The 15673-nt window shown below is 36.8% G+C and overlaps 1 protein-coding gene across 3 annotated transcripts in view; it reads right to left on the reverse strand.

Moving 5' to 3' along the window:
- Positions 1-407: 407 nt before the first annotated feature.
- The window catches only part of SPATA7 (spermatogenesis associated 7), a 38903-nt gene continuing 23637 nt past the window's right edge, over positions 408-15673 (reverse strand). For 2 of the 3 annotated variants that reach the window (XM_027738551.2, XM_027738559.2), the window contains exons 6-12: positions 8762-9225; positions 7729-7795; positions 7202-7272; positions 6251-6304; positions 4866-4943; positions 3390-3447; positions 408-3054 (exon numbers count right to left, since the gene is read on the reverse strand). In XM_027738551.2, the coding sequence (XP_027594352.2) occupies positions 2563-3054; positions 3390-3447; positions 4866-4943; positions 6251-6304; positions 7202-7272; positions 7729-7795; positions 8762-9225 (1284 nt within the window). In that variant the 3' untranslated portion in view covers positions 408-2562. The remainder of the gene's footprint in view (positions 3055-3389; positions 3448-4865; positions 4944-6250; positions 6305-7201; positions 7273-7728; positions 7796-8761; positions 9226-15673) is intronic. The other variant, XM_039382813.1, reaches the window with a different exon arrangement.

A 15673-nucleotide genomic window follows, 5' to 3' on the forward strand; every position in this document is an offset into this window, starting at 1 on the left:
ACCCACAACCAACCAACCAACAAAAAACCCTCGGAAAAAAAAATCCAAAGCTTGTGCTGTTGATTAATCTTATGTGATGAGAGTCAGGCTTGCACATCAAGCTCCTTAAACAACTTATAGTTTAAGCACTGCCTTAAACGTGAATAGAAGGGAGAAAGTTTTAAGTGCAGGGCAGCCTGGATTTACTTTTGATCTGTAGATAAACTGATCTTATATAGATAACATTTATCTAGAACGTGTTTTCCCCACTATCTGAAGAAAATGGCTGTACAATGAGAAACCAATTCTGCAGACTGCTGACTGCTCCAGCTACTGCATACTGGGGTGTGTGATTTTCTGGTTCTTTACCAGAAACTTCACTATGGATCCAATAAATGTTCACAGTTACAGTTCAGGCAGACAGATACTTTCTTTGTGAAAGGCCTGCTTTAATGAATTTATTTCCTTATTTAAGTTCCATCTACCCAGAAAACATGTCATTGATGTTCATACAGCTCATCAACAGGAAATATGGTCAAGGAACTGTTTTTATTTGGCTTTGTGTTACTCATACAACAGGAAATGAGTATGTCACTATTTGTGCCTTTCTGTGAGATTCACTGCTGTGGTGTTTTGTTTGGTTTTTCATTTACAGAATTTAAATGTGAAATTCTTATTAATCTTTAATCAGACTCCTGTTGACAACAAGCCAAAGTTTGCTGAGTGATGTTTTTTTATGATGTGAAAGTCACAGTGTATTAATAGGTAGGAAAGAAACCCCCTAAATTTCATTACTGACCAAGAATGGAGAACTCAGAATGGAGGGCCCCAAGAGTGGGTGAAGTCCTGTCTGAGGAGCAAGGAGGCTTTATACTTGCATACATCTAACCAGACTCTTTAGTTTTCTAGCCAGTCCTTCGTATCAGAATTCTTCATACAATAGAAACAATAGTTTCCTAGGGGCATCCTGCCCTTCAGCTCTCTGGGGTAAGAAATAGGGAGTTTCTTTGTGAATGGGAGAAGGGCTGTGATCATTTGTGATTGAGGAAAAACCCATCCCTGCACTGTACTGACTCAGCCCTGTGGCCACATCTTTTCAACAAGACAGGCTCTGATAGAGGGATGCCAAAATCCTCACTTTATCTTACCTGCTTTTCAGTGAGCCAGAGCAGTGAGCCAGTGCTGCAGGCCAGATTAAGACGACAGCCAGCTGAGTGCCCATCTGCCCAGCCACGTGTACAAGGCTAAAATAAACCCTGGTCTGCTGTCATTGTCAACAAGTGCAATTTATTACTGTGGACAAGGCATCCAGGAAAGCGGCTTTTGCATTTTTGGGGAATTATGTTCTGCACTGCAGTGCTGATGATTGTGCCAGAAATGTTTTTGTCTTGCTGGCTTTTCCTAGACTTTTTTTGCGATTGCTTTTTTTTGCCCAAAGTTTATGCTTCACAAGTAAAGCAGTGCTGTGTCTATCAGAGTTACTTCCAGCTGTAACTGGTCATCTCACTTACGGAATCAAGTCTGTGGTAGATGCTCACGAGGCACAGGGGAGGCAGGTGGTGCCTGTTGTGTATGAACTGGTACAACTTGGGCTTGTCCTTGGAGGAAGAAGGTTAAAACCAATCCTAAAAGATACTAGGGAACAGGCTTTATCCAGTTCCTAAAGCTTCTTATAGTTCCTCACCTAGAGCAAGATAACATAACTTGCCAGCTTCTCCTCAGAACCTGTTAAGCTCATTCTGCAGTAACATGAATGCCAGGAAATAGCTGTACTCTCTTTAATCAAACGATGAAATTTGGGCTGATTTTGTGCAATGCATGTTATAACTTCAATTTAAACTTTAACCATAAAGTACACCACCTTTTCTCCACTTGCTGTACAAAGTGCCTGACGTATCTTCCACTAGACTAGTAGTCATCAAGTAGTACCCAACTCAATCTTTTTCCAAAACCAAAGCTTGATGCAGAATGCTATGCTGCAGTTGTCATCAATGCAAGAAATTGAACTGTCTTAGTGGTCCCCTTCAGCTAAGAAATGAAAATAAAAAACTACGGTCAGTTATTTATTTAGCTCTGTTAAAGTTGGTTTTCTTCCTGTGAAATAATTTGATTTTTCATCTGTAGTGTTCTGTGAGTGCCAACATAGTGTACTACATACTGGAATTGTTTGTCCATTCTGGAAGAGGACATTGTTTGATGTTAAATTGATGTTAAGTTGCTGAATTCTTGCAGACTACAAAATCTTGGATCTTTATAGCAGGAGCACAACTGCACTAGCAATTAATTTATTTAAAACAATAAATATTTCATAACTTACTATTACAGCTTTTAAAAATATAAATATAATTTTAGTATTCTCAAAGTTTGTTGCGAGTTATACAATTATAGGCAAAATATACAAAATTCTTTTGATAACTGACCCCTGACACAGAGATTAATTAATGCCCAATTAATAGTATCCTGCTAGAGAGATCTTAGCAATATTTAAACAGAAATAAATTGAAAATAAATAATTTACTACTATTTGACAAATGGCAGTTCACCACAGAAGTAGCTTTATTCCTGTTTAAGTTTTGGCTACTATTACGAATAATCATGTGAGATCTGAAGGGCCTCTGCAAAGCTTTCCTCAAGATCATCAAGTTCCTTACTGACTTCCAAATCACTGTCACAAGCAATCAAGTTTAAAGTTGCCTCACATGTGGGTGAAGTGTCTGTGTGTTCTTCAGATTTCACACAAGAATCAGACTCTGTCCCAGCATCCATAATTTCTGCCACGTCTTCTGAAAAGTCCTCCATGCTCTGTGTCTCCTTTGACATTTCCCTGCATAATGGCGATTCACATTTGTTTGGTTCCTTTAATGATAAATCCATGGTCTCAAAGAACTCTTCACTTTTTGTGGCTTTTCTTACCCTGTGACCTTTACTGGTAAACTCGAGTTCTTCCACAGTATCAAACTCTTGCAGATCCAGTGAGTCAAAGCTTTCACAGCCTTCATGGATTTGCTCTGCCTCGCTGTCTGGGCCGTATCCGAGGTCTGCTTTCAGCACATCCAACATGTGGCGCATTTTGGCCTGGGGGTAAGGAAAGAACAGTGACATTTCTCCAGCCCCACAGCACCTGAGCACTGCTCAAACTCAGGGCTTAATTCTGACAGAAGGAAACAGAGGCTGCTCGCAATCAAGTGACTAAATTACAAGAGTGAGTGTCACCAAACTGAGTTTTTTGTCACTGTCCCTGTGACTCCTGATCTGCCATGATCCATGAATCTGAAAATCTCATTTATGGAGAGAGAGGCTTCCCACTGAGAATTCTGGTTACCTTTATCCTCAAAACTACCACTACACTTTTTGGAAATGTCACCTAAGCCATATGCAGAGAGAGAGACTATTACAGGGTCAACACCTACCTCATCCAAACGGTGCTTATTTTCTTCTATATGGCACTCAAACAGTTGTTCCAGAACCCTACAAATGAAAAATCAAATTACTGCACAGCAATAAAACCATCTTTCAACAGATCTACATAAATTATTGACTATAGTTTTTTTATTTTCATTTCTTAGCTGAATGGGACCACTAAGACTGTTTCAACTATGCTCTGTCAGAAACCTGTGGTTGGTAACCCACTGGACACGTGCTTAGCAGGCAGACCCAGCTTTGGGCAGCAGGTGGTAACCACAGGGTGATTTGCAGCACAATTCTGTGCATATTTGGTCTATTGGGTCAATATGGTGGGAGATGCTAACAATCCAGTGGTGGTTCTACTGGCATGCTAAAGTATCCAAAATCTCTAAATTCCACCACAGTGGCTGACATACACAAGAGTAAATAGAAGGAAAGAGTAAAATCCAGCTTCGGTAAAAAAAATCCAGAGAAAAGTCCTCAGTCATAAGAGTTCTGTTCCATTGCTTAAGTAGAATGAGAAAAAAAATTCTGCAGACAAAGTGTTCTGTGACAACTGAGGTACACAGTCACTGGAACACATTTTCAGAAAGTCAAGTGAATTTAATCTAGTTTACATGAGAAATTATTTTTTAAAAAAATAGTGCAAGAAGGGTATTAAGGGAAGACAACATTACTGTAAAAAAGGACCAGACAAAGACTGCTTTCCAAATTTGCTAATTTTTTTACTTACTATACCTAACATTCTCATTGATAGCCTTGGCATGAGAAGAAAAAAACAAGAGAGTGCATAGATTAGAGAAACAGCTGGGGAAATTATCAACCCAGAGGAAGATCAGAATATTATGAAATTAGTCTGCTTTGAATGTGCAATTACAAAAGTGGGTTAAAATTCTGTACCAGAAATACTGTAGGGTTTTTCACATAAACTGAGAGTTCTTTATCAGAAAGAACTGGTATGGAAAAGAATTTAGGAGAGTACTACTCAAATACATTTATTGTTTAATTATTGAAAAAATTCTGATTTAGCAACTGGTGAACCTTTATCTAAAACAGAATGTAATCCTGGCAACCCATGCTGAAGACTGAATTTGTACTGGAACAGGAATAAGGAGAGAAGGGAGATTGAGGATTTGTTGTTTGAAAGATTAGTAACTCAGTTAATTTAGCAAAAGAGATGCCTCAGAGTGAAATGATTTTTTCTTAGCATTATTCCACCTATGGTTCCAGGTCAGTTTCTAAGAGAAGCTTTGATCTCATGGTACATAGCAGCAGATCAAATTAGATGACCCAAAGGTATATCACAGTTCCTCTTTCTTACACAGAGCAAAACAGAAAAGGAAACAAAACAAAAGCAAGTGGCAACTGTGTATATATATTCTTAAAGGCAAAGAAATGATTACTAATCACCACTTCCCTTTCTTACTGAGTCCATGTGTTTCTAACACAGCATTACAAAACTGAAAAAAGCGGTAACCCACCTGTTAGAAAATAGGCCAAGGCTAAGAATTTCATTTGTTACATCTTCAATGAAAGTTAAATACAAAAGCTCCTCTTCCCTGCAGGGAGAATAGAAAACCAAATGTCAAATGTTTTAAAAAAGAGACACATATGACACAATGTAGTTGGTCTAATCATCTTCATGAGAAAGGCCATTAAAAAGATTGTAGCAGCTGCTATTTTTCATAAAAGATAAGTCTATCAGGACAAACTAAACCTTTCATTCAATCTGCAAAATATGAGACTGTTAGAAAGGTTGCTATGGTGTTTTGTGTTTATGCTAACTTTCTGTTGTGGTATAATTTAGCACAGAGATCCTGAGTGAGGGAATCAGCAAATCCTGGAAAGCATTCAGAACCTGCTTTGCACTCAAGAAGAAAGTGTACAACTGCAGTTTGATGCTCTGGGTAAAGGCTTCCAAAGGAGCTTCTAGAGAATCTGACTGGCTGAAAATTGCTAGTCCTAAATGGAAGCTCCGAAAAATTTAAGTGCTTATTTGACAGCCTCCACTCCTTTCAAACACATCTCTTTGATATACAAAATCTTTTTAGTGTGAGATGTGACTTTCACCTCTTGGAACAAATTTATCTCTATTTGATACCTCTTAAAGCCTTGTTGATGCCAATTGCTCTAAATGGGAGACTCTCTAAGTCTGGAGTTCTGCTTGAAAAACAAAAAAAAAGAAAACCTCAAAAGGAAATATTTCAGTGCTGTTTCTCTTTCACAGTATCTTTTGAAATCTCCCAAAGTATCCATCCAAAATCTACTGAATCATCCTTCAGTCTTAACAAAGAGAAAAAATGGAATACATCTTGCATGACTTTCATTACATAAAATTTGTCATCCAGACTAAAGATTATAATTTTACTTCCCTCGAGAAAGATATCTACAGCTGATCTTTGATATTGTATGCTCAAAGTTAGGCAGGAACAAGCCTGTCCTAAAGCACAAAGAATTAACTGACTTTCCCAAGGCCATTTGATAAAGCATTGGCTGTGTTTCTAAATATAACTCAAACCTCTTCTAATTCTCATCAAATTTCAGTGCAGAAATGTGGTAAGAATGCCCTTCAACTTGGTATTTTATTTGCCAATATTTGCTTCAGATATTACAGACCAAAACAGAAATGGAAAGTTAAACCATAGTCACTGTAAAAGAAGAGAAGTCTATCCTTCTTCTGAAAATATAATGAATTGTCTTAATTTTTAGAATCACATAAAAATTTTTAATTATTTAATAAAAATTCATAGTCATATCAATTCTGCAAATTGCGAAGTTTATTCGGAGTCCTTATTTACTCAGTTTTGAGGAAAGCTTTCTAGTTTGATATTGTAAATGAGCAGAAAAATGGTTTAAGCGTACTTACTGGGCCTCGACAGTCTTCCTTGGTGAAGACTTCTGAGAATTCAACGATGTCTCTCTAATCAGAAGATCAGAGGGCAAGAAAGAGAACAACATTCTAAACTCCCTTTGTACTACCTTGCATTTCATTTTCTTCTAGAGCCATGCTGTGTCACTTCCCCTCGGAAAAAAACCCACCGGAACACCCGCAAACCCTGCTCCAGGAGCAAAATCCATTGCTTACACTGAAGCCTGAAAGACTATAGTTCAAAACTATTACAAAACCTCACTAGATGCAGTGCTCAAAAGACCTCAGTGCTGCTTCAGATGCGATTTGACCTCCACTATTCATAAGAGTGCTTTTTTAACTCAGAGTACATTTTTTCTTCAGACAAAAATGCCTTTGTATGACAAGGGCAGAGACCAAATCAGCAAGTCAGGCCAACATTTAGGTCAGCATTGAGGAGAATAAGCTCAGAGCCCTTGAGTTCTGGCCTGATTTCCAACACTGCTTTTGCAATATTCTAAATCTCAGTGTTATGTTTTCAGAAAAAGATGTGGGAAATACTTCTGGTCTACAATTCTCACATATTGTAGATTCAAAAGGCTGGATGCCTGAAGACACTTTTTCCTAAAGGGAAATACCAATTGGAATACCAATCCAGTATTTAGTTACAGTGTGAGCTCAGATGTACAGAATTAACAGCTGTATTAACGTGTCATCACTCTCACTTCTGACAAAAATACTAATGTATTTTAGAGCGATCTTTCCTAATTGGCTTCCCAGTGGAACTTTGTCGTAAGAAAATAATGAATTTTGAAGTTGGGCCATTTATGTAAAAAACAACCAAACAGAAGTCCTGTGAGAAGAAACTTATACAGAGAAATGGTAGGGAAGGATTATGGCCTAAGGACCAGCTGTATAGAAAGCAAGGAGGAACACTTCAAATATTCCTTCCTGCTGTAAATCAGGCACCTTAGGATGGCGCATGGACAAGCATCTATTCCTCTGTCAGGCTCATCCACAGTATATCTTCTATCTTCAGCCTACAATACAGAGATAAAAAATCTTTATTATCGATGCAAATACATGGAAAATTTAACCATTAAAATGAATCTAATAACTCTCTATGATTAAGCAGCCCTACAGATTTTATGTCTTCTGAAAAACTGGGTAAACAGAAAAAAAGGTACACATTCTTCTGCTGAAAAGTCATGCACCAGTTATCTATGACCTTTACAGATATTTGATAGTGCACTTACAGAAACAACTGAAAAATAAATCAAGATATCTCTTCATGTGCCTCGATATTTTTCCTTATTGTTTCCACTCATTCTTCTGAAACTCTCTCTCCTCTACAGAACTAATTCATCTCATGGCAATACAGAAAACAAAACCTAAATCAGCTGTATACTGCTGAGGCAGCAATGAAGTACATACCCCACAATGATGGTGAGGGGTATGGTTAAGAGAACCCAGATGACTGATAGAGGTATTATTACCTTCAATGTTATCTTCTGCTGTTCAGTCATAACTTTTCTCCCAGACACTTTTTCTGCACATGAAAACCTACAAAATTTAGAAAGGTATTAGATTTCCAAGTAGGCTACTTTCAAAATATGCAGGATTAGAATATCAGTGCCACTGTGCAAATTTCCTGTCCCTCTGAACAGAACCTAGTACCAGACAGTTTAGAACATTTCTGCCAGACTTTCATTCACATAATAAAGCTAAGTTATAGTTCTTTTTGAAGGATAACAATAGTCTTTCACAGGTGGTCCAAATCCATAATTTCACTGCATATTGACAGGGGATAGCTAAGTTATCCAAAATAATTGTTCAGAATTTAGAATGGAGATGATCCTAAAATTAAAAGTGCACCAGGAATATAGATGACCCCCAGCCAGAAAATCAACAGTTGCAACATGGAGCTGAAGTTATCATAATTCCAGTCTTAGGAAATTCCTACTATGAGGTAGTATCAGTAAAACTAGAACTTAATCAAAACTGTTCAATTTGCTAAGAAGCTCAATGCAAGAGAAGGACACTAATTTTGTTTAAAATATTTCATATAAGGTATATATAAAGGTATTTAAATTCAAGTCATAAAAAGACAACGAAGAACTGCATTCAAGAATTTAAAAAAAGGATCTTTGCATGATGTGTTAATTGACAAACTGGAAAGTATGAGACTACAGGGGCAACAGTGGAGAACTACTTGCATGCTTACACTCATTAATTCTTAACAAGACAGAAAGCACAACCACACACCAGAGAGAGCCTAGGAAACAGAGAGGGAATGACTATCACCAGCAAGATCCCACAGTTTGAATTTAGCAGCACTTTATATCCAATTTGTATAGATAAAACCAGTTCCTCCTTAGCTTTTGCTAAGGCATATCTAGAATAACTTCAGAACAATTATTCTGGTTTAATACAAATGTAAATGAAAGCAAAACATGCTGCTTTTATGAAGATACTGTTATGATAACATCTAAATTCTAGAGTTTCAAAATAAAGTTTCAATCTCTGTACCTGATCACATCGGTCTGTGTCTGAACTTCCACACGCTGCTTGCGGGGATTCTTCTTTTTCCTTCGAGCAGGAGTGTAATATCTGTACTGTAACAGGAAAGATTTAGCATCTGATATTAAGGTGCGTGGAGTAAAAGGTTTTCGGCTCTTAGTGAAGTATTCAGAGTGCCTCTCTAGAAGATCCCCGCTGCATTCTTTGGGGCTGCTTCTTTGACATCTCTGGGAATGACTAGTGCTCACAGTGGAGCGACTACATGAAAGTCCAGAGCAGTTTCTTGGTGGCCTTGATGTACTTGAGGTTGAGTAAGATGCCCTAGATGTATTCCGAGAACATTTTGTGGCATATTTTACTCTATTAGTGTGAACCAAGCCACGCTTGCCATAAGGAGACAGTGCTCTACATAGGTCCTCTGCCTGGCCAGCACAGGGGAAGAGACCATCTTTGTCTTCCTCTTCCAAGAAACTCTAGAAAAAAATAAAACAACATTTGATTGCTTTGCAAGTTACCAACTTTGCTCACGATGGTACTCACCAATTATTGTTACCAACTTGGAGGGATTTTCTGTGTAAGAACATCCAATTTTTGTAATATCAAACTGGTTTCAGAGCAGCCCCAGTACTAACAGATTTACAAACCTAATCACAGGAAATAAAGAGAGTAATAAGCAAATAGTTTGCTTCAGTAGCAAAACATTGGTGCTCTGTTACAGAATATTGATGCCTACATCAAACCAAGAGTTTAATCATTTTGTATCGAGTCCAAAGGCTCAATACATTTTTAGAAGTCAAGGATTCATTGCACTGTAGCAAATTATTTTATCTGAGTATGCTCTGTTCATACCACCCAGGGAAGGTATACATTACTCATAATTATCCCATGCTTAAAAATTCAACATTATTCCTGAATTGTATTATGACACTGTGGTAAAGACAAGTAAGACAGAAACACAACTAACTCTAAGTGGCATCTTAAGATTTATTTTTTTTTTTGTTAAATGAGAAAGAACAATTAAATAGAAATTTTATTTCTGTCATAGAGAAAATTTTGAAAAATTTGCAACTTCAAAGCATAAATACCTGGACAGGGCATGCACACTCATAAATGTGCTTTACAATGTTTCTGAAAAGTTAGAAAGCACCTTACCAAAACAGCTGTTGTATATTCCTTTCCTACCTAGGATAGAGCCATGCACTGAATATTCTGTCATTCAGGGAAAATTATGTATGATATTTTACAATCTCCAAGGGCAGGCATTCTGCAGAACTAGAAGATTAAGCCAGAAGCCTACCAGCAAACAAAATTTTGTATAAACTAATTTATTTCAACCACATGTATAACTATGAAATTCTGTTACACACAACCGTGTGATGGAGAAGAGATGACTCACATTGTGTGCACTCAAACTACCTGGCACCATAACTCCCAGAGACAGTGCTTACAGTGCAGCAGTGAGGGACATAAGTTGAGGATAGTGTTATTCTGGAAAATCTCATTGCCGTACCACGCAATCAGTAAAACGCAAGGCAAAATAACTAAAATAAAACAACAACTGACAAAATCCAATTCAAAACCGACAGCTGACTTTTTGAAATTATTATCATACTTTCCTTACACTTAGGCAGTTCATATAGGTCCACATCAGCAGCAACAAAGTGCTGTAAGATTTAAAAGCATGTATACAAGTAGAGGTGTTTCCTAAGAAGAAAATTCAATTTCTAAGACCAACTCAGGTTTTTAACAAACACTTAATATTTTAAATTGAAGCTCAAATATGATGACTATACATCTTGTGGCATATAGTAAACATTATTTAGAGGAATATTAAAAATGCAGATATTTTACCATGAAAATTAAGCCACAGATCACACTGCTGTCATACCATATATTTCCTTCACAACTATTTTCTCTCACATCAGTAAGACCTATCTACAGTATTCCAGTACCCCAATGTCCACAGTTGCTGATGCCTAATGCAAAGAGCTATTTTTTTAGTTAGCTAAAGCAAAATGAGCTCCTCTTGATGGTGTAAGCTGACTTTATTTTACTACTACAGCATAATTAAATGCTGAACTGATAACATGCAGTTACAATGCCAAACAAATGCCTTAGCAAGCAGTATAACGAGGCTTACCAGTGTGATTGTTTGCATACAAAGTACTTGCAATGGTAGCTCAGCACTACAGAAAACAGACAAGACTGGAAAGTTTCAGAATCCACCTATATAGATGTTTTGAAAAGCTAATTCCATATTCTTCACTGTATATTATAAGTAGCTTATTTTTTCTTGTAAATTTTTTACTCTGAGTGGCTAAATTAGTTCATGGAGCTGCACTATAAATCAGATTGTAGAAGCATTTGTGAGCATATGATGACTGGTTCCCTGCCCTATGCAAAATAGTAACTAAGAAAAGGTATGAAGTGATATTGGCCAATTACTCAACTACACCTCATGAAAGTGACATGTTCTATTCCTCTGAAGCAGTTGAGCTGATCCTAAAACAAGACAAAGTTACAGGATTGATGTAGCAATATCCTGAATTTAAGCATTCCTTACATATGAAGAAGCTTAGGGTAGTTCTTTTCCTCCTCAAATGTTTCATAAGTAGAAGAGACCAAGTGACTAGAGAGAACTGGAACCCTACGCTGTATTTGTGTCAGTTGTGAGATGTCCTCACTCAAGTACTGAGAAAGAAGAAAAGTCTTTCAAAGTCCTTATCCTGCTATAAAACTTTACTGCCTAAACTAGGAAGTTTTGCCTTCAAATACAAAAGAAACAATATCAGGAACAAGGAACTATGTTGGTGACTTCAAAAAGATTTAAGGAAATGCCGTTTGCCTGCAATTTGTCTCCAAACCTTCAGAAGATTATTTGTACACCTGTGTTGCTACAGGCAAGTAAACTGTAAGCAAGTATGTTCAATTTCTTCTCTAGTCTGTTATCTATAAAAACATGAGATGTTTAGGTAGGAAACAAAAAAATAAAGAAGACAAAAACATGCCTACAAATATGCAGTAGCACAGTGATTAAAATATATTTCATTTTATTGTTCAGATACAATTAAAAAACTATTCCATGGTAATATCATAGCTTTAGATATTAGAACTATCAAGAACTATAACTACTGTAATTTGGAGTCAAAAATCTTGACTCATATCTTGCTTACCAATATATGTTCCTATTCTACTGATTGTAATTTGTTTTCAAAGATACAAATTTACTCGATGACACACTTCAGCAACCCCTTTGAAAGGTTTCAAAAAGTACATATTTATGCTTCAATTTTATTAGTCACAAAACTTGGGTAAATTGAACAGTGCTTGCACCATGCTTGTATAGAGAGGACATCTGAATCTTCATGGACTCTGTGGAAGAGAAAATTCAGTAAAAACAGATCAAAGCATACTGCTGTCATCTGATGGGCAAAAGTAGTAACACAGAGAAAGAATCCAGATTTCTCTGGAAGTTACTTTTACTTTCTAAAAGAAAAGAAGTCTAGTTTCTCAACTCAAAAGCACTGAAGTATCAGCTGCCCTATAAAAACCAAACTGTGAAGAGAAATCTTGCCAAATCCTTTTTCACATAAAAGGTCCAAGGCAGCTTTCACTGGGGTCACTGAAGTTACACTAAGATGAATTTAAATCTTGAAATTAACTTGTCCTTGTATGAAAAGGTCTTCCAATAGAATAGTTCATCTACCATCATAAAATGAGATCGAAGAGATGCTTTATGAACTGCACTGCCAAGATACAGAAGCTGCAATTTTGAAATAAATGTGTGATTCTTTTAACTTGAGACAGTTCCATTTATAAGCCATTTACATATTGCTGTAAGCAGGCTGAGTGCCCGCTCTCCAATGCCTGGACAGAGAAAAGGTCTCTTTAAAGCTGCCTTTAGAGATGCTGCTGTCATAAAACCCTTGCATGTCATCTGTTACAAACTGAGAAAGTCAAGAGAGAAAACTCGACACAAATATGTGACCAAATTGGACCCTCTACAAATACAATCAGTTTGCATTCTGGCATCAATAATAACTATTCTTCTCTTTCAAAACTATGTTCCTGTTACACTCTTTCCTTTTATGCATGTGTTTGCATTTGTGTGTATACTGTGGTAGGTTCCTACTTTCATCAAATACTGTGATATTATTAATAAGGGGTATTACTGAATGTTCATATGGAAATGTATTAATTCGAGCAACCAGCATGAGGGGTGATTGTCACTACGAAGCCTGAAAGGAAATCTGTACTGAACATTCCTGATGAAAACAACTTTCTTTGATGCTCAGAAGGTTTTTCTGCTTTGTTTAGTCACATCTCTCACTCTGACAGAACTATTCCAAGCACAATACATCTTCAGACTGTTAATAACATAACAGTATAATAAATCTTCAAATATAAGGCATTTGAGCAGGCATTTCACATAACTACACATGTACGTTGCATACAAAATTAACAAGAGAGACTAGAAACAGTTAATGGGTGTTTTGCAATCTGTATTTCATATGCACAAGCAGATGGTCCTAACTAATTCTTCAGAAAACAAAAAAGTCTCAAAAAACAGACTGAAAGGGATCTTGAAATGTCAAAGCAATGGCAACCATACTTCAAACAGTTAAAAGAGAAAATATAACCCCTCCTGTGAAGTAGCCTTCCTTCAACTGACTTTTGGCATGGATTAACTTCTTTTAAAACATCATTAGCAGCCAGAAATGCCTATTAATAAGATTACTTGAACATGAGATATGAAATGCCAAGTTGGTCAAATCATAGATTTTACTCGTGGCCAGCTCAATTCAGGTTTTCTTGCTTCAGAGATAAGTCACGTTGAGCTTCATCCAACTTGACCTGCTGAATAACTCAGATGAATGTTTAAAAGCCCACATCAGTTTGTATAGAAAAATAAAATTAAAAATCTAAGGATTTCAGCATGCATAGGTATCACAATATTTTCTGTCTAATTAGGTATCTAAATACTTGCTTAAAAATTACATATTCACAAAGATACACAACCACAAAGTTAGCAGCCCTTGCAGCATCTGTATCTGTAATTTAACATCCTATTTTGATTAACTTTCACACATGCTGTCACCATCATTATTATGCTACATGGAAAGAGAGGAGCAGAAGAGAAGAACAGCTGTCCCCATGGCATCTTATGCCTCCTTGTCCTTCTACTGTGCTGTGAGAGAAACACTACTGTCTTCGAAGTAATTTAGGTTCTAGCAGTCCCACAGATCCAAAGGCTACTCTATTGTGACATTTCAGAACGAGCCTCTTCCTTTGCTTCTCACTTAGTAGAGAAATTCATGCTGCACCATAAACTTATATCACATCTTAACCCACAGTTCTGGATGCAATTTTCTTATCTCTGACCAAAATACTCTTTTGATGACAATCACTAATTATTTCAAAAAGTCAGTAATGAAGTCTAGTAAGCACTTTCTTTGTTCACTACATATCATAGCAGATTCTCACATCACAGTAACATTACATTTACAACTACATATAAAGGTAAAGAAATCACTGTTATGAATTCAATGAGCACTTAAACCCTTGTACAAAACTAAGAGCAGGCCAGTCATGCTCAAGACACATTACAGCTATTCAGTTTCATAGTTAGCTCAGTGTATAACAAAATACACTAACTAAATCACACAGATTTTAAGATATGTATAACATTTATTATATAATTTAGAGAAATTATTTTTATTTCTTTTTGGTTTTACCAGGCATAAAGCAGAGTCTCAACTCAAAACTGATCCTGTGCTCTACTGTAGCATTATATAGTAATAAATGCAGGTACGTGAATAATGAAAATGATGAAATAAAGGCACCAAACTTGACAGAATACATAAAAAGTGAATGTTAATGAATGAAGCCATTTGAAAATAGGAAGGCAGGTGCATACATCAAAGCTGGTTAGCACATATTTAGCCTACAATCTAGTCAGCCATTAACACTGTCAGAATGACAAGGGTGATATCTTTATATACATATATATGTATGTTATTCTTAAATTGATATACATTTTACAAGAGCTACGTTTTATTAGGCAAGAAGTTATGCATTATGAAAGGAATTTCTAACTATTGTGTTCTTACATTTAAATGTAACAGTGGCAAATCGAGGAGAATTCTGCTTGTCTCCTTTTCTTACATGCTTCTGTTATCTTGTAAGATGCTCATTAAGCACAGGACCACATTCTTCTCTTGCCATTACCTTCTTGGAAACCCAGAGTATTCCAAGTTTGACTGCTTCAAACTTGTGCTGACTCTCACCCCAACCCAGAAATGTCCTAATTCAACAAAACAATTTTTGGAGCAGTTCCACAAGCAGAGGATGTATATTCAGCTTTTTCCTAATGGCACCAGCAATAACATGATTACTGGAAAAATCCTCTATATCATATGCTTTATCAGGCATTAGGAATTTGTTTTCCAGCTGTCACTTATCAATAATATATGCTGATGGCTACAGAAATACAATTAGCATGTCTAATTCATCCTCACAATGCATTAAAGGACATCTAACAATTTAAACAGAGGAACTGTCCCTTGGTGTATGAACAAGGAAATCAATGTATACTTTGGCAAACGAAATAAAGTTTAAATAGGGCTTCATTTCTAGCATGAACGTATGACAGCCCAACTACTTCCACTGCCTACCCTTCTACCAGAAGGCTCAGTTTGCACTTAGTGACTCACTGGTGTCAGTGACACAAAATGGTGTGCCAAAACTTGAGAAAAGGAGCACTCAATCTACTTCACAAGGTATTGGCTACAATGTACCACACCTGAAATGTTTCTACACCAATGCCCATAGCAAAAGGAACAAACAAGAGGAGCTCGAAGCTTTGGCGCAGTCCCAGAGATTTGACATCACTGGCATAAGTGAAAGCTGGTGGGATGAGAC

This window comes from Pipra filicauda, unplaced genomic scaffold, assembly GCF_003945595.2.
Source record: "Pipra filicauda isolate LSUMZ 115617 unplaced genomic scaffold, ASM394559v2 scaffold283_size971201_pilon, whole genome shotgun sequence".
In the NCBI taxonomy this organism is placed as follows: domain Eukaryota; kingdom Metazoa; phylum Chordata; class Aves; order Passeriformes; family Pipridae; genus Pipra; species Pipra filicauda.